We start from the raw sequence: 21,259 nt of genomic DNA, 5'->3' as shown, positions 1-21,259 counted from the left end.
TTGCTTTGATTAGGGTCAGAAATGAGCTAAAAAAGACTTGTTTAAACCAGCAATTTTAAATCTGGGATTTTCCCTTCCTAAAACTACTGGATGGGTGTTGTGACATCCCAAACATAATCACTAATCCAGACAGGAGATTATGTGAAGGGTTTTTTTGTGTGAAATGATTCACATTTGTCAGTTCAGGGAACAACTGCTGGGGAAATCCCCTGATAGGGAAAATTCCAGCCTCTTAATGCTCACTGAGAAAACAAACTTGGATTTGAAATAAAAGTATTACTTTTTCTTTGAGTTACTGAAAAGGTCATCTGTTCTGGAAGTAAGTTTTGGTTTGGATTGAGAAAATGAAAGTATAGTTTCCCTTAACAGAAGATCAGAGCCATGTCAGAAAAGAAACTGAGAGACTCAAACTGTTGTCTGTATTCAGTACTAGTTGTTTGCTTGGGTTTTGACACTCATGTGTTATTTACTCTTAATTTTAGCAAAAAAATCAAAGAAAAATGTCTTGATAGCCCAGAAAATAAAAATGCTGGTTGTACCATTAAGAATGATGATATGCAAGAGTTGTTGGGGGCTGCAACAGGAAGCTTTTATCACTGTGTGCAGCTTCTGAAGTCTGCTGTAGTAGACCCCCTATCCTGTTAAAATAAATACTAAAGTTCTGACTGCTGAACAGCAATACAGCTGCCCTCTTATTGCATACACTGGGGAATGCTGTTTAGAAAGAGTAATTCAGTGGACCCTTTCATGGCTGTTAGAGATGTGCCTGCTTAGACTTAATAGTATGTCCAGTGTCTACATGAAGGTATAGTTACCTGTTACCTTGTGCTAGTTTCATAAGAAGTCTTTTTGGATGAGAGGTGTACAACTTGCCTATTGCATAAATGCTGTCAGAAAAATTCCTTGTGTTTAAGCCTGTCTCAATCAGCAGAGTGCTTTGGGAAACTGACTTCTAATAAACAGTTTGTAAAACTGAGATTTGGCAACTTTGTTGACATAGACTTTATATTAGATATTATATGGAATAACCAGCTAAATGATGTTTAGACTTATCATGTGGGGGTGAGGTAGCCATCTAGTGTCCTGCAAAAACACTAGAAAGTGTGACAAAGTTTTGGGGAGGGGAAGAGAAACACCCTTGTTAGTGCAATCCTTGTTGAACTGTAAGTTCTGGTAACTTTTAAAGCTGCATGCTGTTTTGCTCCTGTCATTGGGACTGAACGAAGGTACCGAGAATTTTTTCACTTAGGTGGGAAAATCTGATGTTCCAATTCCACTGGCCTCTTTATGTCTGGAGACTCCCATAGTTGCATGCTAGTCTGTGTTTAGGTATAGCTAGTTGTTTACAAATTGTACAGATTGGTATGCTAAGGAAAAAGACTTGCATGACTGTCTTACCCTGAGTGTACGTTGAATGGAACCAGGCTTGCTGTGCAGCATCGTCAGCTTCCATAACATGCAGTAAGGCTGCAGTATGCATTATGTTTATCACCTGCTGTACTTGTTAGCGGGCCAGTCCTCCTAATTGCAGCTTGAAGGGATGCAATTGCATTTTTATATAGAAGTCTTCAGATTAGGTTGCTGTAAAGAATGGTTAGTCTTGAGAAATGCTTAGAAACTTTCTAGGGCTGACTTTCCAAATGACTTCTACTTTAACTGTATGTCTTACCATTAAATGAGATGCAGATAATGGAGGAGGAAGAATACTGTGTGTATATAAATTTAATGTGTGTCAAGACTTGAGCAAGTCCTTCACTGATTCATGGTAATATAGAATATTGAAGGCTTTGGCTGAATCAATAACCTAAAGCCAGTAAAAAATAGTACTCCTACTTAAAGTCTCTTAATAGGTAAACTAAGCAGACAGTTAAGTGGGGTTTTTTCAAAAGTATTTAATATTGCTTTTAGGGATAGAGTTGAATTTTACTGGATTGGATTCTTTCCCATACCTCCTTATTATTTGGTTTCTTTCCTCCTTTCACAGATAAAAATTGAGTAGAACTTCAAAGTAAACCAATACTACAAACTGACAGGGTTTTTTATAAAAACACTTCTCCCAATGAGTTAGGTCCTATTAGCTTCCTTGTTAGAATTTAAATATTAATCTTTCTTGGAGTTCTGTTACAATAAGCAAAGCATAGTGACTTGCATCTCTTCTCTTTGTGCAGTGGGTCATCATTGAACAGGCATGCTATGCATTCTCCATGGTGGTGGTGCCACTCTACGATACTCTGGGAGCTGAAGCAATTACATACATTGTGAACAAAGGTAGGACACCTTCAGTACTTTAGCAACTGAATGTATGATGACAGAGCTGACTGAGGGCAGAACTATAGCCTTCATCAGAAAAGCCTTCCATTATAACATACTGAAGTATGTGTGGATCCAGCCTAAACTCAACTTGTCAAGATTGATAATGTGGTTCTCTTTCATCAGCTGACTTGTCATTGGTTTTCTGTGACAAACCTGACAAGGCCAAACTTCTGCTAACCAGTGTGGAAAAGGGAGAAACTCCAATACTCAACACCATCGTTATCATGGAGTCTTTCGGTGCGGATCTTGTGGAACGTGGCAAAAAGTGTGGTGTGGAAGTCTTCAGTATGAGAGAAATAGAAGTAAGCACGCTTAACCTAATTTCCCTCCTTGTGATGGATTAGTTTCCAAGTGCTTAACTATCTCTTGGGTTGTAGTTTACACCAAAATATGAAAAATAATAAAAAGAAAACAACTTGCTAATAGTATTTCACAATGCTCAACTGTAGAAGGGGATGTGCCAAGATGGCAGAATGAAAGTTTATTACGATAGTCCAAACTCAACATTAGATCTGAGTGTTAAGGCTTGCCCATGTGAAGCATAACATGGTAATTATATACTGTGACTAATACTTCAGAAATACTTAAAAAAGAGCCTGTGTAGGTTTTGGTCTTGTGAAACATGGCATTTTCCCCTGTACACAGAATCTGAGATATTTCCTGAGGGAGAAAGAAAATGTCAGTAAACCTTTTAACAGAATAAGGTTATGATGTAGGGATTGGAAGTGGAAACCATTTTCATTAACCACCTTATGTACAAGTTTTGATTTTGCTTGTAGTTACTTTGTCTGCATAGATCTTATGCAAGCTTATTTCATAACTTCACTCATTATTTGGAGAACTCTCTCCCAGGATCAAATTGCATAAGTTACATCTTTGCTGTGAGATTATGAAACTGGATTTAGTCTGGTTTCAGTTGGAGTTCTGGTGAAGGCTTGTCTCACTAGGCCTTGAATATCTCCAGATAAGTGTGCTTGTCTTGTGCAGGTGTCAGTAACTGGTGTGAAATGCCTCATTTCACTGACATTGTTTTCAATGCAGTTAAGACAGCTGTGTTAATAGGACCATCTTTTGGTAAAGATACAAAAATGTCAGCTTGTCTTTTAGAAGATGATTGGCTGTATCATAGCTAAGTAGCCCCAGCAAGATTGCCAGGTGTTTCAAAAACATCATACAAAGTAAGATATAGAGCTCACTGGGCAAAGATTTGGGTTAAACTTGAAAAAGGATTGGCCCCACTTACTGTAAGTTGCTACACTAAAATCAGCATCTTTCCTTGAATTGAACTGCTGCTTTTGGCAGAGGACAGTAACTTCCACTGGATCTTTTAGCTACACAAACCAAAACAGGGGGTGAATGTTGTCTACATTAGAAGTTTATATGCTTAAGTAGTGACTTTTAGTAGTACTCTGTAGCTCTTACTGTATTGATCCAAAACACTTAACAACATTTGATAACAGGTACTCCAAAATCCTTTTGGCTAAATCTGTGAAGATAAGTTAGAGGCAAACTGAAATTTTTCTAATAGTGCTTCAGTGAACAGGAATATGTATTGTCACTGTTTTTAAGAGGTAGAGACTTAGTGTCTGTGGGAAAGTAACCATCAATTGTTTAGAGCTTAGATTAGGATAGAATTACTATTTCAAGTTTTAAGTACTTGTTTTCTGGATTTCTGACTTGAGCTTATCGTTCAACTGTGCTTGGGTTGTGTCACCACTTCCTCTGTGTATCCCCTAGATACCATCAGCTTGGTTTCTGATGCCTAATATCTGTATGTATCCTGGAGTTACACAGCTGTAGCTGTGAATAAATGGCTCTATAACAGGGAGAGATGGTGGAGTTCTGTTCTAGGAGATCAAGAGAAATGTCTGAAAATCTTGGTTGTATTTTCAGTAAATACCAGATCTTAACCAAAGCAGGTTGTAGGGAGCTTACCCTGGTACTTGAAATGCAGATTCTGTTTTGAGCAGACAACTGAGTTGCCATGGTGACAAGTCTTTGCATAATGCAACCTCTCAGAAAGGCAAGCCTACAGGTATGGGAACGTTCACTGTGTTTCCAGACATTCCTCTTGTCTTAAGCTTCTTTGGGTGATCTAAGAGGTACATCATACTAAAGGAAGTCTAGGGCCAGTAAAGGAATGCATAGTGCTATTGTTGTATACTTGGAAAGCCATGGTGAAGTTGATGTCTGTCCTCAAAGGGTGCTTCCAAAGCTGTACTTAACAAATGGTCCACTTTAACAGGCTTAAGTCATTAAGCTAGCATTGTTTGTAGTCTTAGATAAGCATAACAGTAAAGTCTTGATTTGAAACTTTAAAGCTCATAGATATTGAACATCAGCTTGCCAATATTTCCTTTTAAGCATTGTATCCCTGATGATAAAAGGATTGGTTTTGTATCCTTTCTCTTCTGCCTAAAGACCCCTGACATCCATAGTCAGGCCTGAGTAAGTAAGGAGGGAGATGAAAGAGGTTCTGGATGAGAGATTCTTGTACCTCCACTCCTGTATAAAAAGCGTGCAAACCACCAATGACCCTTCCATGGGGAAATTCTGTCTTTCTTCTCACAAGCAGTGATGATGTGAAGTGCTTACTGAGGTGAATCTTGCTTCATCTATTCATCAGTTGTCAGTGGCACATCTTCTCCATGAGGTATACATAGGGTTGATTGTCTGTTGTCTTGGCATAACACTGCAAAACCTTGAACGTCCTCTTGAGCATGACCTCTGGTTTACTAGCTGGAAAAACAACCCCATGAGTTTTAGATAAGTTATCACTTCTGTATTTATAGAACATAATTAAAATGTCCTTTAAAGCTATTGTTACTCTTACAATAATCATAGAACGGTTTGGGTTGAAGGGACCTTAAAGATCATCCAGGTGCAACCCTCTTGCCATGGGCAGGAATCCCACCCATTAGGATTGGGTTGCTAAACAAGTTACTATGGCTTAACAGGCAGTCTAAATAATGAAGTATTATGATAGTTGGTAATGTTTGATAAATTTAAAGCAAGAAAACTCCGTGCTTATATCTAGACTCTCTCCCTTTTCTCTCCTCTCTTTAGGAGCTGGGAAGAACACATAGGCAAAAACCTATGGTAAGTATGAAACTTAATTCAAGTGACAATCTGAAGTTGGTTAGCCTTCTTTAGATCAAACTAGCCAATCTCCCTATCTCCTGTAGCTCAGAAGTAACACTAGTATCTTGATGTTTTGTCTAGGAAAATATTTTTCCTTGCTATCTTAACCATACTAATACTTTCTTAACTTTCATAGCCTCCAAAGCCAGAAGATCTAGCAGTCATCTGTTTCACCAGTGGAACGACAGGTACACCTCATTACATTATGCAAAATTTATTGTTCTGTATGTGCAAAATTAATTCAGAAGCCCTCCTACTTTTTTTTTCAAGACTTCCCCCCCTACTGCTGCATCATTTTAGCAAGTGGTAGCTGGGGAAGTGTAATGGTCAGGCTCTGTTGAATTTTTTTCCCCCTCCCTGTTGATCAATACACAGTTGCAATATTGGGGGTGGTGGTGTTACATTTTTGCACTTGGAAATAGATTGAGTACTAAACCTGTATTTGCATAATAAGGGCTCTGCATCAGACTTCAGACTATCAGTTCTTCCATAGTCTTTTTTATTAGCAAAATTGTTCCATACCTCTAAGCAACCTTGCTGTAAGACCAGAAGAGAAGGACTGTCTAGAAGTCACTCACTTGACATTTGTGAGATAATACCCAACACTGTAATGGAGCAAAAGGGAAGAATAAAACCACAAGCTACGTTTTTAAATTTCTGTGAGAACAGAAATTAGTCTGCATTTGATAGCTTTATCTTTGTAGATGAGTTGAGCAGCTCATCCAAGAAACATGACAATTTCTTAAGGATTTACTCTCCTTAAAAAATTTTAGGACTTCAGCACAAACTTAACTGTTGCCAGCTTTTCTTGAAAGTGGGTTAGTAAGTTTTCAGCTTTTGTTTAATTGATCCACAAGAAATGTGTTAATATCAAAGAATACTATCAGACTCATTTTACTACTGCTTGCTTAAATTAAAGGATCTAAATTTCACTGTTGAATTCTGATGTCCTTCTTACTTAGGAAACCCTAAAGGAGCTATGATCACTCATCAAAACATTGTCAGCAATGCTTCAGCTTTTGTGAAAACTACAGAGGTAAACTGCAAAGATTAACCCTGTGGACTTGCATGAAGGGAAATAATCTCACAAGTAGAACAAACATTGAAATCTCATTAACCTAGGTCTTAAGTTATAGTAAGATCCAAGGGGAAATGCAGCTTGACAGCTCTGTCCCTGCTAGTCAGAAGTCAATGTTTCCTGGCTTCTTCTGTCAGGGTCAAGAAACTGGCAGGTTTAAAATTTGTTCTGATCAAGCAAAGTGTTAAAGATCCTGGTGTGGATGTGTGTTACCTTCTGCCATGGGCATATACTGTTTCTCACTGGTGCAAACTCTGGATTAGAGGGTTTGTGTAAAGCCTAACCTTTTTCCCTTGTGGATGGGAGAAGCTAATAGGTATTTAAAAGCCTCAAAATATTTAAAGCCTTTACATAAAGGAGCAATCATCGTGACTTTGTATTTTTACTTGATACAGTATTAATTTATAGTTTACAGTAGACAACTGAAGTTCATCTGCAGGCTAGTTAGGAAGATGGTTCTAACACATGCAGATGCAATTAAAAATACACTTGTACTTATTTTGCCAGGTACTATGCAAATAGAACTGTTTTACAGTTAAACAACTGGTCTCACAATTAGCTCATGTAAGGCACTTTTCATTTCAACCTTAGGGTAAATTGTTCAAGCAAACTTGAAAGCGTGTATTTCTTTTAACCCCTAAGGCATACTCTTTTAACTTTCTGTGGCTTCTATCAGAATTTATTTCTATTCATAGTCCTATGAATGATAATCTGGTCACTGTAATCAACTCTAAAAGACTGTAATTTCGTCAATGTGTCTTTACTCACTCTAGAAGTCATTGCTGTAATCTTTTTGATGAAGGAAAAACAATGCAGCTTCATAACAAACAAAACTGAAGTGAGGGCTGTGCTCTAGAGTATAGATGCTTGATTTCACTGTTAACTTAGGCAAAATAAAGAATCAACGAGAGTTAATCTTTCACTAACACTTTCAGAAAACATTCATGCCTTCCTCTGATGATGTTCTGATATCATTCCTGCCCCTGGCTCATATGTTCGAGAGAATTGTTGAGGTAAGCATCTGTTTGTTGTTCAGAATTACTGAGAAGCTTGCTTGTCTTACAGAATGCATCTCTTGGATCCAGGTGTTAAACGCTCTTGCTTCTTGACTCTTCATATGTGTATGAAAGCTTGAAATAAGGTTCAGGAAAACAGTGTCCCATAAATAGTGTCCAGTGAGCACTTGACAGTTGGTTTTCATGCCAAAATATGAACGTTAACCTTAGAGAGAGGATTAATAAAAGACTAGTTTTATTAGAACATGAGACAATCCCTTAGCACATGTACACTGCCCAGAAGTTCCCTCCAGTATGATCAGTGCACTGGTAAAAATCCATGCCATTTTTTAGTCTGCAAACTTCAAAAATTTATTTTGTTATGTGACATCCTGTTTGCTTACACAAAACTAACTTTAAGTTGGTTAAGCTTACCATTGTTTCAAAAAAATTTCAGCAAAGAGGAAGGGGGTTTATTTCTGTGGAATTCTCTTCCAGGAAACAAGTGGCTTTTAATGCTATTTCAATGACAAACTTTGAAGTTCCCTTGGATCACTTGTTTCACTGTACAGCAAAATCTGGTACTTAGTTTTTGAGAATGAGAATGCTCAGATTGTCTTTGTACTGGCAGTTTTGAGGACCTCTGAGCCCGTAGCTGAGTGCATATACACCATGGAAAGGATGCAGTTTCCTCAAACTGCTTATAAACTGCAGAGGCACAGGCATTTAATTACTGTGCTTACTGAAGTTGAATTAATGCTTCTTCCTCAGGTGAGATTGCAAATATGTTAAAGGTTTATATAGGAAAACAAACAGCATCTGTGCAAATGTGAAAAGGCAGGTGGAGCCAGAAATTGCCCTGTGATTTCTGTTAGGATTCCTTAGCTTTCTGCCAAGAGTGTGTGTGTATACATACAGAAATGTATGTATGTATATGTGTGTGTCACATATGTGTGTTATAAAGATTGGGAATAGAGCATAACTGAGGTGTAGAGGTGCCCCTAAGCTTTCAGCACTCTTTCTCCTGGTGACATTGACAGCAGTCCTGCTTAGTGTCTGTTTTACTCCCCTGTCTTGCAGCAGAAGACGCAAGCTCTGTAGGTACCAGCTCTGCTTTTGCTTATGCTGTAGAAACAGGCTGGGAACTTTTATTCTAAAGGATAAAATGACAAGAGTGTTTGGATTGCCGTATTCCTCTGCTGTTTGAGGCCTGTACAAAGTAGGTGATTACTTGTGAATTTACATGAGGAGTTGAAGCAAGAACACTTTTAGTAGAAAGGAGAGAAGATTTGTTACTGTTTGGGGTAGACATGAACACAAGCTCTGTGAGAACTTGACATGACAAATGGGTTCCCACCTAGCAAAGGCAGTTGCTGCTTAGTCCATCTGAACTGACACGTTTGCTCCTTTTAGCAGATGATGACAAATCACAGGTGAAGGGAAAAAGTGACGCTTTAGCATGTCTCATGCAGAAAATGACAGCATGGATGTCAGGGAATGAAGGAGTAGGTTATGGAGGAAGCAGGAGAAATAAACACAAATCGGTATTAACACAAGGAGAGAAGAGATGTTAAAAAGAATAAATTAAACCCAAACAAAATGGAGAAAAAAGATGTGTGTGTGGGAGCATGGATCAAAAGGCTTCTAGACTCCTAATGTAGGATATAGAACACAATAGGATTGTCTGCCTTCCTTTGTGTAGGTCTGAAGTGATGCAGAAATAAGCAGTGGCTCTGCTAGAATCTTCTAAAGAGCATCTTCATCACCTAACAGCAAATCCTCTGCTCATGTCAGTTCTGTGAAATGAGAAGGAAAACCGGAGTGCAAGAGAACGGATGAAGTAGCTCAAAGCAGAAATCCCTACTGGACTAGTAAATAGCTGACTTTAAATGTAGAATTTCTTAGTACATAGCAGGGAACAAACAGAAGTCTAGTATTTTTAAATAAGTGTATAAAATATTTAAAATGGAGAAGTTCTGCTTTTCAATATTTTGCTACCTCTCGAGTCACTGATATTGCATTATTTGGCCAATTGCCCTTTTTGGATAGGGGCTTTTGTGCTAAGCTTGAAAGCCTTTGGCTTGTGTACACCTGGCATGTCTTTTTACTTGATCTTTCTAGTCCCATCTTAGTCTGAGAATGCTGCAGAACTAGTCCAGAAGCTGACAGGATTTAAGGTGGATCCTGCACTGTCCATGCTGCTTAGGATATGTCACACATGTACAGCTAGAAAACATTGTACTTCCTGTGTTTTTAGTGTTTACTTTTTTCTGATAGTGTGTGGTTCTGTGCCATGGAGCTCGGATAGGATTCTTTCAAGGGGATATCAGACTACTTATGGATGACCTAAAAGCACTGCAGCCAACTATATTTCCTGTGGTACCAAGACTGCTGAACAGAATGTTTGACAAGGTAAGTCTGCAGGCATGTTGTAGACTTGTACAGGGTTTTTAGGAAACTTTATGAAGTTTTTGCTGCCAGAGTAGGAGTAACTTGTGCTCCGAGATATTAAACTGGCATGCTAACAAATTTGTGTTTCCCTTCCTAAAGGAGAGCTGAAAGTGCAGGGAGTAGTACTGCTGATATTAAAACACTTTCAGGCAGCAAATTCTAGTGTTCAAAAGTCTGACTAGAGGACTTGGTTCTCTCTGTCTTGATTAATGACAGACTGTTTTGCTCTGAGCAAGTTATTTAAGTCCTGTCTACAACATGAAAGTGAGGCTTGGCCTCTGCATGCCACACTTTTAGCATCTGACTCATGGAGTGGAATTTGCAAAGCAAGGTCAGGTGTTTGCCTGTGTTTGCATGGACACACAAGTTTCTTATACAGCAGCCGGTGTGTTCTTGCTGGGAGAACTGTAAACCAGCCAGGGAGGAGTGCTGGGGAGAAGGTGTGTCAGTAGCCCCACTCTCCTGTGTGTGCTGCTTGCTTGCTCAGAGTGGTCTGAGATGGGAATTTGGAAGCAGATTCTTTCTTGAACTTGTGATTTTTAAGTTGTCCTTTTGCATATGGACAACTGACTCTTGTTAGGATACAGCCAGAGGATTTAAAGGATACAATAAGTCCTGTGACTGCTAAAGAAATGACAGAGCTGTCTATGTTGTCTTAGCCAGGACATTTCTCTGATCATGAGACTAGAGGAACAGCAAGTACCAAACACATGGTTCTGTTTGGCTTCAGGAATAAAGATTGATTTGGAGGGGACGAATTCCTGAGACCAGCCTTTGGTGCTTAACATGTAGCACCTCACACTGCACACGCATTCTGTACTGGAATTTGAGAAGCAGAGTCAAAGCTTGGAACTTTCTTCTCATGATGTCTTCTGGCTTGTTAAGTTCTGTACCCTAAAGCTTTCACACTGTTTCACCCTCGCCCAGCCTCACAGTAACCTGGCACATGAGGCAGACAAGTTGAGGAATTCGAGTGGCAGAGGGACATAATGCTGAAGAGCATCTGGGTCTTCTTTCCAAGCAAATGTACTAATGTGATTTGCTTTTGAGTCTGCTCTGTGGCTTTCTGAGAACAACTAAAAGGAGGCTTTGACAAGTGTTCTGAAATAAAAGTTTGTAAATGTAAGACAGATCTCCACTTGATGTTTCTGAAGTTACCTGCATCTCCTCAGAATGCCCTGTGTTACTTTACATGTTATGATAGGGTGCTTTTCCAAAAATTTGAATTTTGATGATACTATAAGAGAAAAGTAAGCCATCCATTTTCATTCATACATTTTAATGAAGAAAAATACATTGAAACAGCATCACACGGGTATCAAGAATTAGTTAAGTGTTCATTTTAACTCTTGAGCTGGGGTAGAGGACAAAATAAAAATGTGTAAGTATTTCTTACTAGAATTAAGATACCTACCAATAAAAGTAGTTTTAGTTTCTTTAGTTTTCACTGTTAAGAGTCTCTACCCATGTATCTGTAAGAAAAAGGGCATGGTAGGTAGTCTGTGAGGCTTCTAACCATAGTTCATCTTTATTAATAGATTTTTGGACAGGCAAATACTTCATTAAAGAGGTGGCTGCTGGATTTTGCTTCCAAGAGGAAAGAAGCAGAACTCAGAAGTGGTATAGTTAGAAATAACAGTTTCTGGGATAAAGTCATCTTTCGCAAAATACAGGTATGTGTGACTGCCTCAGAGTTGAAGTTTGCAATTACTGAATTTCATATGAATGGGTATAATCTGGTATGGCTTTCATCACTAATTAAAGACTACCTGGCTACTCAGAATAAAAATCAGAGCTGTCTTTTTATTTTCAACATCATCTTTTCAATTCCCTTAATTCTCATAGTATCAGTGAACTGTATTAAGGAAGTTACTTTAAAACACTCTGGTGCTTCTTTCTTACCACTTTGAAAGCAAACACTGTGCTTCTGAAGGAGGAATGCTAAATATGACACAGTGCCACCTCTAGCCCCTACTGTCTGCTCCCTGTTGGCTCCTAGTAAGTTATGCCTGCTGTTATATCTGACACTTACTTGCTATGGCCTTAACTTTGGTTGTATAAGGTGCCCCTGTGGCTACTTTTTATAGCAATCAAGATGTATGAGAAGCTGATAGAAGGTAGTTAAAAATTAAGCCATTCTGTAAGGCCATGGCTTAAGCTCTGCAAATTTTGGCCTTGCAGTGACACAACAGCATAGTCTGTATAGATACTGTTTGTTTGAGATACCACGTCTTTCAGCCATTAATGAGACTAAAAACACTGCAAGAAAGACAGCTTGCAATAGCAGACTGAACTTTATTCTCTAACACTTGTGGGTGGTACTATAGGTAAACAATGGCTGAGGGTGGAATAGAAGACAACTCTGGAAATATCTCTAAAATGATTTTGGTGTCCACAGTATCTTGTGTTTGTTGTAGGCAAGTTTGGGAGGTAAAGTAAGACTGATGGTTACAGGAGCAGCACCTGTATCTGCAAGTGTACTGACCTTCCTGAGAACAGCTCTTGGTTGTCAGGTGAGTTGCCTGGCCTAATCATAAAACATAGATTTTAATATCTAGTTCCAGCTTTGATGTTAGAGCATTTCTAGTAGTCTAATTATATGAATAACTCTCTGATATTCTTGGAGGCTACACAAGTGCATACTCTTTTCCCAAGTGTCTCTCGATCCCTTGAAATTTCTGTATTCATCCCAAAGTCTTTTAAATGAAGAAACCAGCTGACCTGTCTTAGAGATTTTTTTGATAGGCTACTGTAAACAATAAATTACATATTTGGATTAAGTTTATGGGGTTTGCTTTGCCTACACAAGTATTTGTAACTACTGTAGAGAATCTAGTAATCCATGTGACAATACTGTAGTATTGTTGCTTTGAAGAGGATATTGGGATTGAATCAGTTTGCACACATTGCATTTATCTTCAAACAAAAATGCCGTAAAATATCAGGCTTCTGTAACTTCTTGAAGTTTTTCAGTAGTGTGCTGGTGTTACAAGGCATTTTGCATAGAAAAGCCTGTCATATATAATGATCACAGAGCTGTGATGGGCAGTAGGAGTTCCTGTCCTGGCTGTTTAGACAAACCTGTCTTTAAACTCTGTAAATGAAGTCATTGCTAATGCTATGGTTCTTTATTTCTTCTTCTTGCTTTCTGTGTTGCTTTCTGTTTTAATCTAAACAGGCATCACAAACTATGTGAAAATGAGAGAAACTTTGAGTAAATATTGAAACTGAAGGTGGAATATAGGCACTTAAAATTGTGTATTGTGATAATACTGATATAGCAGTATTCTTCATAGAAGATGCTGGGAATTTTGGTACACTCGAATTTAAACAACTAGACAAAAAACAAATTAACTTCATTTTAATGAAGAACCTGTATATTGAAAAGTAATGGTCTTAGATAATATTTTGATTTCCCATTCTAGTTCTATGAAGGTTATGGACAGACTGAATGCACAGCTGGATGCTCCCTGTCATTGCCTGGTGACTGGACAGCAGGTATGATGTTTAACAGTCTGCCTGTCTGCTAAATTTCAGGGTGCTGAAATTTTTCAAAGGTCCCTGATCACATTAGTTAAATCTTTAGTATCATGAAGGGTAAGACTCATTTTCTTCAAGTGAAATAAAAAAGTTTTGAAGGAATCCCTTGAAGTTTCTACCCATAAATAGCTATGAACATTCTGGAAAATGAATGTGTGGGAAATGTAAATGGCATTTTTTGGTGTTGGAATGAACAGTCAGCTCTTCTGTCAGCTGTCACATCTCTACCTCCTTAACTGAAATAATATTGATAATTCAACCTGTAGTGGGACTTGTGCTGCTTAAATATGTCTGTAGAGCAAGGATCTTGATTACAAGAAAAAGCAGGCCCAAGTACATGGTTCAGCTTGTAACATTCTGGGCTATCTGAGAATTTGATGTTTCAGTGGCAGCAAATTTAAGCTACCAGGGATCAGTTTTCCATCTTTCTTTAGTGTGTAACCAGCTTGATTTTTTAAGAATCTGACTAAAAAGCAGTTCAGGCTATTGTGGTGTTGCTCTGTTGAATAGGTCATGTTGGAGCGCCAATGCCGTGCAGTATCATCAAGCTGGTTGATGTACCAGAAATGAATTACTTGGCTGCCAAAGGAGAGGGTGAGGTAAGTAATTTCAGAAGGTCAACATGAGCCTCTTGTGAAATCCTGGAAAATGGTTTTTGTTACTGAAATAACAACTGAGTTTAGTAAAAGTGTTGAAATCTAAGTACTTTAAGTAGCTAAAATCTAAAGTGCCTGCATGCAGCATCAATTAAGGATTCACAGAAGCAAACCAGGAAATGTATATTGGGGGAGAGAGGAAGCAGCTTACACAGTCATGTGTTATCTCACAGTATATATGATTGTATGACCACCATGCCATCTTCCAGCTGTGGGGTAGCTGAGAAAGTAGAAGTAGCCATCTCATTTATCCTTCAGCAGAGAACTTCTCTGCCACTCTGTTATCAAGTGCTGGAGAGCAACTGATGCATGGAGCTGGTTTCCTGGCTTGTGGTGTGTGAAATGAGGTAATTTAAAGTGTCTGGAACACTTTTAAGAGAAAGAGATAAAATGCCGTGAAGGCTGCTGATGTGTCATGACTTCATGCACACTTTTATGAATTTTTTTATGCAGCCTGCAGAAATTGAACATGTTTTACAAATTGCACTTTGAGGACTCAGCTTTGTATGTAATGCTATATACCATCTTCTAAATTATTTTTTCCAAGTAAAATAAATACAGATTAAACTTTGTGTATAGACTTTGAGCAGATGTCCATGTAGTAATTTACTTTCCCCAAGCCCTGAAACCAAATTAACTGTGTTGTCTTTCATATGCTTTTGAGAAGCTGTGAGGGCAGCTGAGGAGTGAGAAATGGAGAAGTTAAAAGGTAGCTTAAGCAGGTAACTTACTTGAGTACAACAGTTTATAATCTGTATTTGTTTTGGTTTTAGTTAGTATGAGATGAGAGAAAAAACATTGGGCTTTAATTCCCAGAAGTACTCAAGGATTTTGTTGGGCTTGGTGATGAGAAGCTGTTTGCAAGTGGAGAGCAGTGTCAAAATTCTCTACCTGTCTGGTGCACCAGAGGAACTGAGTATAAATTCTTACAAAAAGAAACAGTTAAGTAGGGATTATTTTTTTTTTCAAAAAAAACTCCTAAAATATTTTGCTTACACTTGCTGTGAAAGTTTGCTGCATTAGGAGTCACTTTGGACCAGATTAAAATGGTAGTCCCTTAATATATCAGGTACTGTCTTTGTCTTTCAGGCCTAACTTCCTCACTATTCTGAATATAATAAATTAGTGTTGTAACTTGTCCTGGGTTGAGCTGACAAAACGCCAACTGTCCAAGACAGAGAAAAAGTGTTCCTCCCCCCACAACTAGCCAAGGGAAAAAGAAGAGGGAGAGAGAGAAAAAAACTTCTAAAACAGGTTTATGCTGAAACTAACTACATGTATTTATACAGAAAAGAGAAAATTAAGAGGAAACTACAATATAACACACACTTACACAAGTTATATATAACAAGGAATAACTTCCCACTCCCCAATTAATACAAAGCCCATTACTCTAAATTCATAAGCACTCCAAAAGACACTCAGCAAGAAAGAGAAAGTGTAACAACAAAATATTTCTACTTCCCTGAATGCAAACAAAATGCAAGCAGAGGCAACAGGAGCAGGGCCTAGAATAGTAGAGGAGCTGCTAAATGTCTTCCTCTTAGTTAGTTCTGCCATGGCTGCACTAAGCCACTCCCACACACTGGATTTTACACCCTTTGAGATGATGTAGGATGGTATGGAATACAATATTATTGGCTGGAAGAAGTCAGCTGTTAGCTGGCTCAGTCCAGCTTAAATCAGCGGACAATCCTAGGCCTAGCTGAACTTTAAAACCTAAGTTTAGGCCCACCTGCCTAAACCCATAACACTTGTTTAACAGAACTTGAAGCCCATGGCTATGGAATTGGCTCTCCTTATCATTTTGCCTAAAATAAATCCTCCTTCTTATTGTTTGCTTTTCAGCTGGATTAAACATTCCTAGTCTTCCTTTCTGAGAGTAAGCTTTCCATATTCTCTGCTCTGTCAGCCCAGCTTTTCACTTTTGTCACTTATCCATGCTCAAGAAGAGTAAATTTGTGAATAGAATTAGATATGATCCTATGCAAATGAGGTCTTAGTGCCAGTTAGCAGGATATAGATAAATGGTTTGCTGTCTCTGCTGAGAAAAGGTGTCATCTACTGCCTTCCTGTGACTGTAGGAGCCATGAAAAATGAAACATTTGTTTGGCCAGAATTCGACTTGACGGGTACATGTAGAGTTCTCCCTTACTCATATTCTTCCACATAACTGTTTATAAGAGAAATTACTTGGTTTGTAAAACATGATCTTGCTTTGGTCCCAAGTTTGGTACTGTCTCTGCAAGGTCATCAGAACATCTCACTACCACTCTGATGTCCCTCCTGTCCATTTTACAATTGTGCTAATCCCCGAGAATAACAGATGGCCTTGTATTTTGCCAGCCTCCATTGATATTTATTATCCATTTGACCTTAACTTAAAACTCCATCTTCTGTCCCGTGTCTTCTAGATGTCATTCTAGAGTGCTGATACTATTGCCCAGACCAGATCCTTCTTACTGTCTCCTGTCATCATGTGTGCCAAACCACTCCCATGCTAGTGTGATGATTTGAATCCTTTGTTGCTTCTAAGGACTTTTGTAGAGTTTTTGAGGTTTTTAGACCTCTGATTCCTCAGCAGTTGTGTGCAGTGGGTATCTGTAATTTTTGCTTCAATCTTGTTTATCTTTTCTATCTCCATGTTGCCATTTCTAAGGAAGATTTTCTATAGTCAGGAGTTGAATACTGTGTTCTCCCTCTCCCCACCAAAAGAAAATGACACACCTTTAGATGTTATATTGAGAAGAACATATTTAAATCTGGGGTTTTCTCTGGATACTTCAGGCTCTGTTCCATGTTTCTGAATAGTGGCTTTACTTAGGTTCTGTTATTGACAGATATTTTATTAATTGTTTTAATTTAGCTTGTAAGGTCTGAGCTGTTTGTCACAATGTCTTCACCTATAAACCTTTAGTCATGTTGGTCCTTTCCTCATATCTTATAAGCATGTTTTTGATCCTAGCAATTCCCATGTGTCCAGTTATATTCAGGGAAGTTGTTCTTGGTTTTCTACTTGGTACACACACACACAAATTTCAATTTAGTGAAATTACTGGGCTCCTTCATAGACAAATCTTGAGGACTCTACAAATGTATTACTTGCTTGATACGCAGCTTTTTTTTTTCCCCTGCACAAGTTTTAGCACAAAATGCACCAAAAGCTGAACTGAACGTTTTGCCGGGCTGAGGAGTAGTATTTCTGGATCCAGAAGAATTTCTGCTCATAAATAAAAATATATTTCTTTGATAAATTCATATTATTCAAATAGTGGGTAGGAGTACCGCTACTGGAAGAGAACAGACGCTTCCAATGGCTTCTTATTATACTTAGTAATGGAAGATGTCAGGTCTCCAAACACTATGAGTAGAGATTTCTGTACAAACACATGAATTTCATCTTGTCGTCTTCGTGGGGGTTATTGAGAACCATCAGAGAAAGCATTTCTTAGAGATAGCGATTGTAAACTTTCCTTCACGGTAGCATACATTAACAAACTGCTATTTTCAGGTGTGTGTCAAGGGGCCAATTGTATTTCGTGGCTATTTGAAAGATCCAGACAAAACAGCAGAAGCTCTGGACAAAGATGGCTGGCTTCATACAGGGGATATTGGGAAATGGCTGCCGGTAAGCAAACTTAGATAGTGGAGATGGCACTTCTGTAGTTATTAGCAGTAATTTAACATATAAAATATTTGGTATTTAACAGAATTAATTAGGTGAAAAACAAGTATTTGAGAAGGAGGATAATTACTGTTGTAGCTAATAATATGTACTCGGGGCTAAAAAATATTGGCAGTATCAATCCTGGGGCTTACCACTAGTTTGACTTTACTCTGGCTCTAGCACAGTTTTACTGAGCATGCTTAAGTTGTGTAGATTGGTTTTTCAGTTGAAGTGCCTCTTCTGAGTGAAAGTTATTTGTGTCAACAGAATGGTACATTGAAAATCATTGACCGGAAAAAGCACATATTTAAACTAGCCCAGGGAGAGTACATAGCACCAGAGAAAATAGAGAATGTGTATCTGAGATGTGAAGCACTTGCACAGGTGTTTGTCCATGGAGAGAGCTTGCAGGTAAGCATTTTTCAGGTAATTAAAAAAATTAATACAAAAGGAGATTGCAGGAAAGAGTTCCCTTCTTCCTTCTCCCCACCCCAAACTTTGGGACTGAAATCTTCAATTTTTAGCTTAAATTTCTACCATTGTATGTTATGGTTCTGCGTGGACTTCACCAGTTAGATAGCATATTTCTGGATTTAGTTTCAGACCAGTAGCGGAGCTGAACTGAATTGAGTATTAATGACTGTATATAAATTGCTAACAGTGTGTAGGGAAAAAAAAACCCAACAAAAAATACAAGACCCCACCCACCATACCAAGAAAACCCCTACAATATGCAGGTTCTTTCAAGTGTAAATAGAAGTGTGGGTCTTATGAGCAATTCTCTCAAGTGCAAACCTCTGAACTGCACTCCTGTGTTCAGGTAGCAGAAAGCTGCTGACTTTACAGCAAGATCAGAAACAGACTCCAAAACCTAACTGACTAGTAACAAATGTGTAGGAACTGAAATGTTGGCTTAGAGAAAAAAAGCTTGACAAAAATTCCTTTTTAGGCCTTCCTAGTAGCTATTGTGGTACCTGATCCTGATACTCTGCACAACTGGGCCAAGAAAAAGGGAATTGAAGGCTCCTATCAAGAGCTATGCAAAAACAAGGTGAGGCATATCTAATTAAACAGCTGTTCTGCATCAACTTCTTCAAGTTGATGCCTGTACAAGCATGAAGCTATGCAATGTATTCCTGTATCCACAGGATGTCAAAAAACACATTCTGGAAGACATGGTGAGAGTTGGGAAAGAATCTGGTTTGAAGTCTTTTGAACAGGTAAGATGCTTGTGAGAACCAAACACCTAATTCTTTAAACTTCTCAACACCAGTATAATCTGATTCTCCAGAAACTTTTAATTTACATCTGAAAAACTTTTAAAATTATGGGCTTTTTTATGATATCTGGACAAGTTTTTAATAGCCTTGTCTATTTCAAGGAAGGCAGCTTGGCTGTAACTCTTTTTTTTTCCAGGTGAAAGACATTGTTCTGCACACTGAAATGTTTTCTATTGAAAATGGCCTTTTGACACCAACACTGAAGGCGAAGAGACCAGAACTGCGAAAATACTTCCAGTCACAGATAGATGAACTGTATGCAAATGCCAAAATGTAACTGCAAATAGAATGAGAAAAGTGGCACACATCGGATGTCTACTGTTGGCCTTGACACCTGTATTTTGACTACAGCAAACATAGGGAAGGAAACTGTGCAATCATTAACTTGTACAAAAATGGGTACTTGCCATAGGAACACTGAAGAAATGGAACACTGCCTTACTGTCAAGTTGTGTTGCATACTGTTTTTATGGTGACCTACAATTTCCAAAAAGAGCCTTAACTATAAATGGTAACTATATGTAAGTTATTTAAGATATCCTTGGCCAAAAATGGGACTTGCTTTCACCAAGGAGCTAAGGTTTTATTGCCAGCATGTTTGCTGTCTGCAGTGTGTTTTGCAGTTGTCAATTCCACAAAGGATTTGGCAGCTATGAAAATGCCTCTAAGTATCTTGCATCCTCAGAAAAATTACATAGTTTATTCAAAAAACCACCACAACCCAGCCACTGAAAAACCCCAAGCCCTTACAGTTGTGTAGCTGGCATCACATCTGTTCTAGTCCTAATATTAACTGGGGCTAGGCATCTGAGTTCTCCCTTCTGTATCTGCAGCCAGTTCCGAGATGTACTTTTATAAGGTAGAAGTCAGCATTCCACACAAAGGAGACTGATGAATAGAAGTTCCTCAGAGTAAGTCTGTGTATGTGGTTCTGCACTGCAAGTGTGGATGTGGTTAAATCAGCAACTGTACCCTCTGCTGCGTTATCACGATTGTGGAGTGGTGCCAGCCCTGCAAATGAGCAGCTCCTAACTCTGGCAAGAACACTAGAGACTTAAAAACCAAACCATTCAGAGGCTGGGCTATGCTAACAGTCAGGGTAAACATTGCACCTGTACTAGCCACTTGTTTCCCTGTAATAACCTTGTATTTAAAATGGGTTTTTAAAAATGTGCCAGGTCCTCTGTAAGTGGAAGAGCTTCTGACATAACCTCTGTTTTCTGTGCTTTATGTATGAGCCACTGAGTACTCCACTGAATAGCAAAATAGGTCAGGTAGAATGTTTTTGCCTGATGCTTTGCAGCAATTGGAAATATTTATATATGCCAACAGAACTGTGTGTTGGCCCAGGATAGGTATTTGTTCAGGGATAAAAACCTAATTCCCAGATAAATTGCAAAATAACTAGTTACCTTTTGTTTGAGAAATCAGCAGAAATAAGCCTTATTACAGCATAAGTCTTTTGCTATACTTAACAGAATTGGTTTTGCATTAGGATTCATTGCTGTTTTTTGAAAACATGGATATATGTAAAATACAAGCACAACAAGGTTTGCACTAAGATTTGTGTGTGATTGTAATGCACTACTCTGTAGCATAATTTCATATGTGTGTGCAATTAAGGTACACAAATCTAAGTCAACTGTTAGAGCAGTAGTTTGTTACATTGGAATTCAGATGATTGCTTAGTGTTGGCTATTTCTATGTTTTTATAAAACCAAAACAATTTTCAAAACCAATGAAGGAAACCAAAATAAATATTTCTGCATTTCAACTCTGTGAAGTGTTTGTTTATCAAAGAAAAATGCTGCTGACTAACAAGCCTGAGTGTAATTTGGTAACTTGACAAGCTGTAAAACTCTGCTGCTGTGGCCAGTATTTGTAAGAAAGGGATGCTATTGTATGTAACTTGCTCTTTCAGTATATTCCTAAACAAAGAAATCTTTAGGTTTTTTGTCTGTCTTCATTGTGGTTTCTGGCAGTTATGTTCTTGCCATCATCATAAATTACTTGAGTGAAAATTGGAGTTTTGTTAAATTCTTATGTAGCTCCTGAGTGGTAGTGGTTTTCCTTATTCCTGCCCTTACACTGTGCCTCTGGCTTTAATCAAGGGTATGGTATGAAAGATTTCATGGGCA

General features: G+C 38.4%; 1 protein-coding gene across 2 annotated transcripts in view; it reads left to right on the top strand.

The window, feature by feature from the left end:
• ACSL1 (acyl-CoA synthetase long chain family member 1) overlaps positions 1-20,895 on the top strand; it is a 39,481-nt gene extending 18,586 nt beyond the window's left edge. For both annotated transcript variants that reach the window (XM_071556318.1, XM_071556319.1), the window contains exons 6-21: positions 2,169-2,268; positions 2,437-2,615; positions 5,380-5,412; positions 5,591-5,642; positions 6,417-6,490; positions 7,468-7,545; positions 9,805-9,939; positions 11,517-11,651; positions 12,396-12,491; positions 13,404-13,476; positions 14,029-14,117; positions 17,686-17,802; positions 18,109-18,252; positions 18,791-18,892; positions 18,990-19,061; positions 19,258-20,895. In XM_071556318.1, coding sequence (XP_071412419.1) covers positions 2,169-2,268; positions 2,437-2,615; positions 5,380-5,412; positions 5,591-5,642; positions 6,417-6,490; positions 7,468-7,545; positions 9,805-9,939; positions 11,517-11,651; positions 12,396-12,491; positions 13,404-13,476; positions 14,029-14,117; positions 17,686-17,802; positions 18,109-18,252; positions 18,791-18,892; positions 18,990-19,061; positions 19,258-19,398 — 1,620 coding nt within the window. In that variant the 3' untranslated portion in view covers positions 19,399-20,895. The remainder of the gene's footprint in view (positions 1-2,168; positions 2,269-2,436; positions 2,616-5,379; positions 5,413-5,590; positions 5,643-6,416; positions 6,491-7,467; positions 7,546-9,804; positions 9,940-11,516; positions 11,652-12,395; positions 12,492-13,403; positions 13,477-14,028; positions 14,118-17,685; positions 17,803-18,108; positions 18,253-18,790; positions 18,893-18,989; positions 19,062-19,257) is intronic.
• The last annotated feature ends 364 nt before the right edge of the window (positions 20,896-21,259 follow it).

This window comes from Pithys albifrons, chromosome 5, assembly GCF_047495875.1.
Source record: "Pithys albifrons albifrons isolate INPA30051 chromosome 5, PitAlb_v1, whole genome shotgun sequence".
NCBI classification, from domain to species: Eukaryota; Metazoa; Chordata; class Aves; order Passeriformes; family Thamnophilidae; genus Pithys; species Pithys albifrons.
Note: the sequence above shows the minus strand (reverse complement) of the source record. Positions and strands in the feature narration are given on the sequence as shown.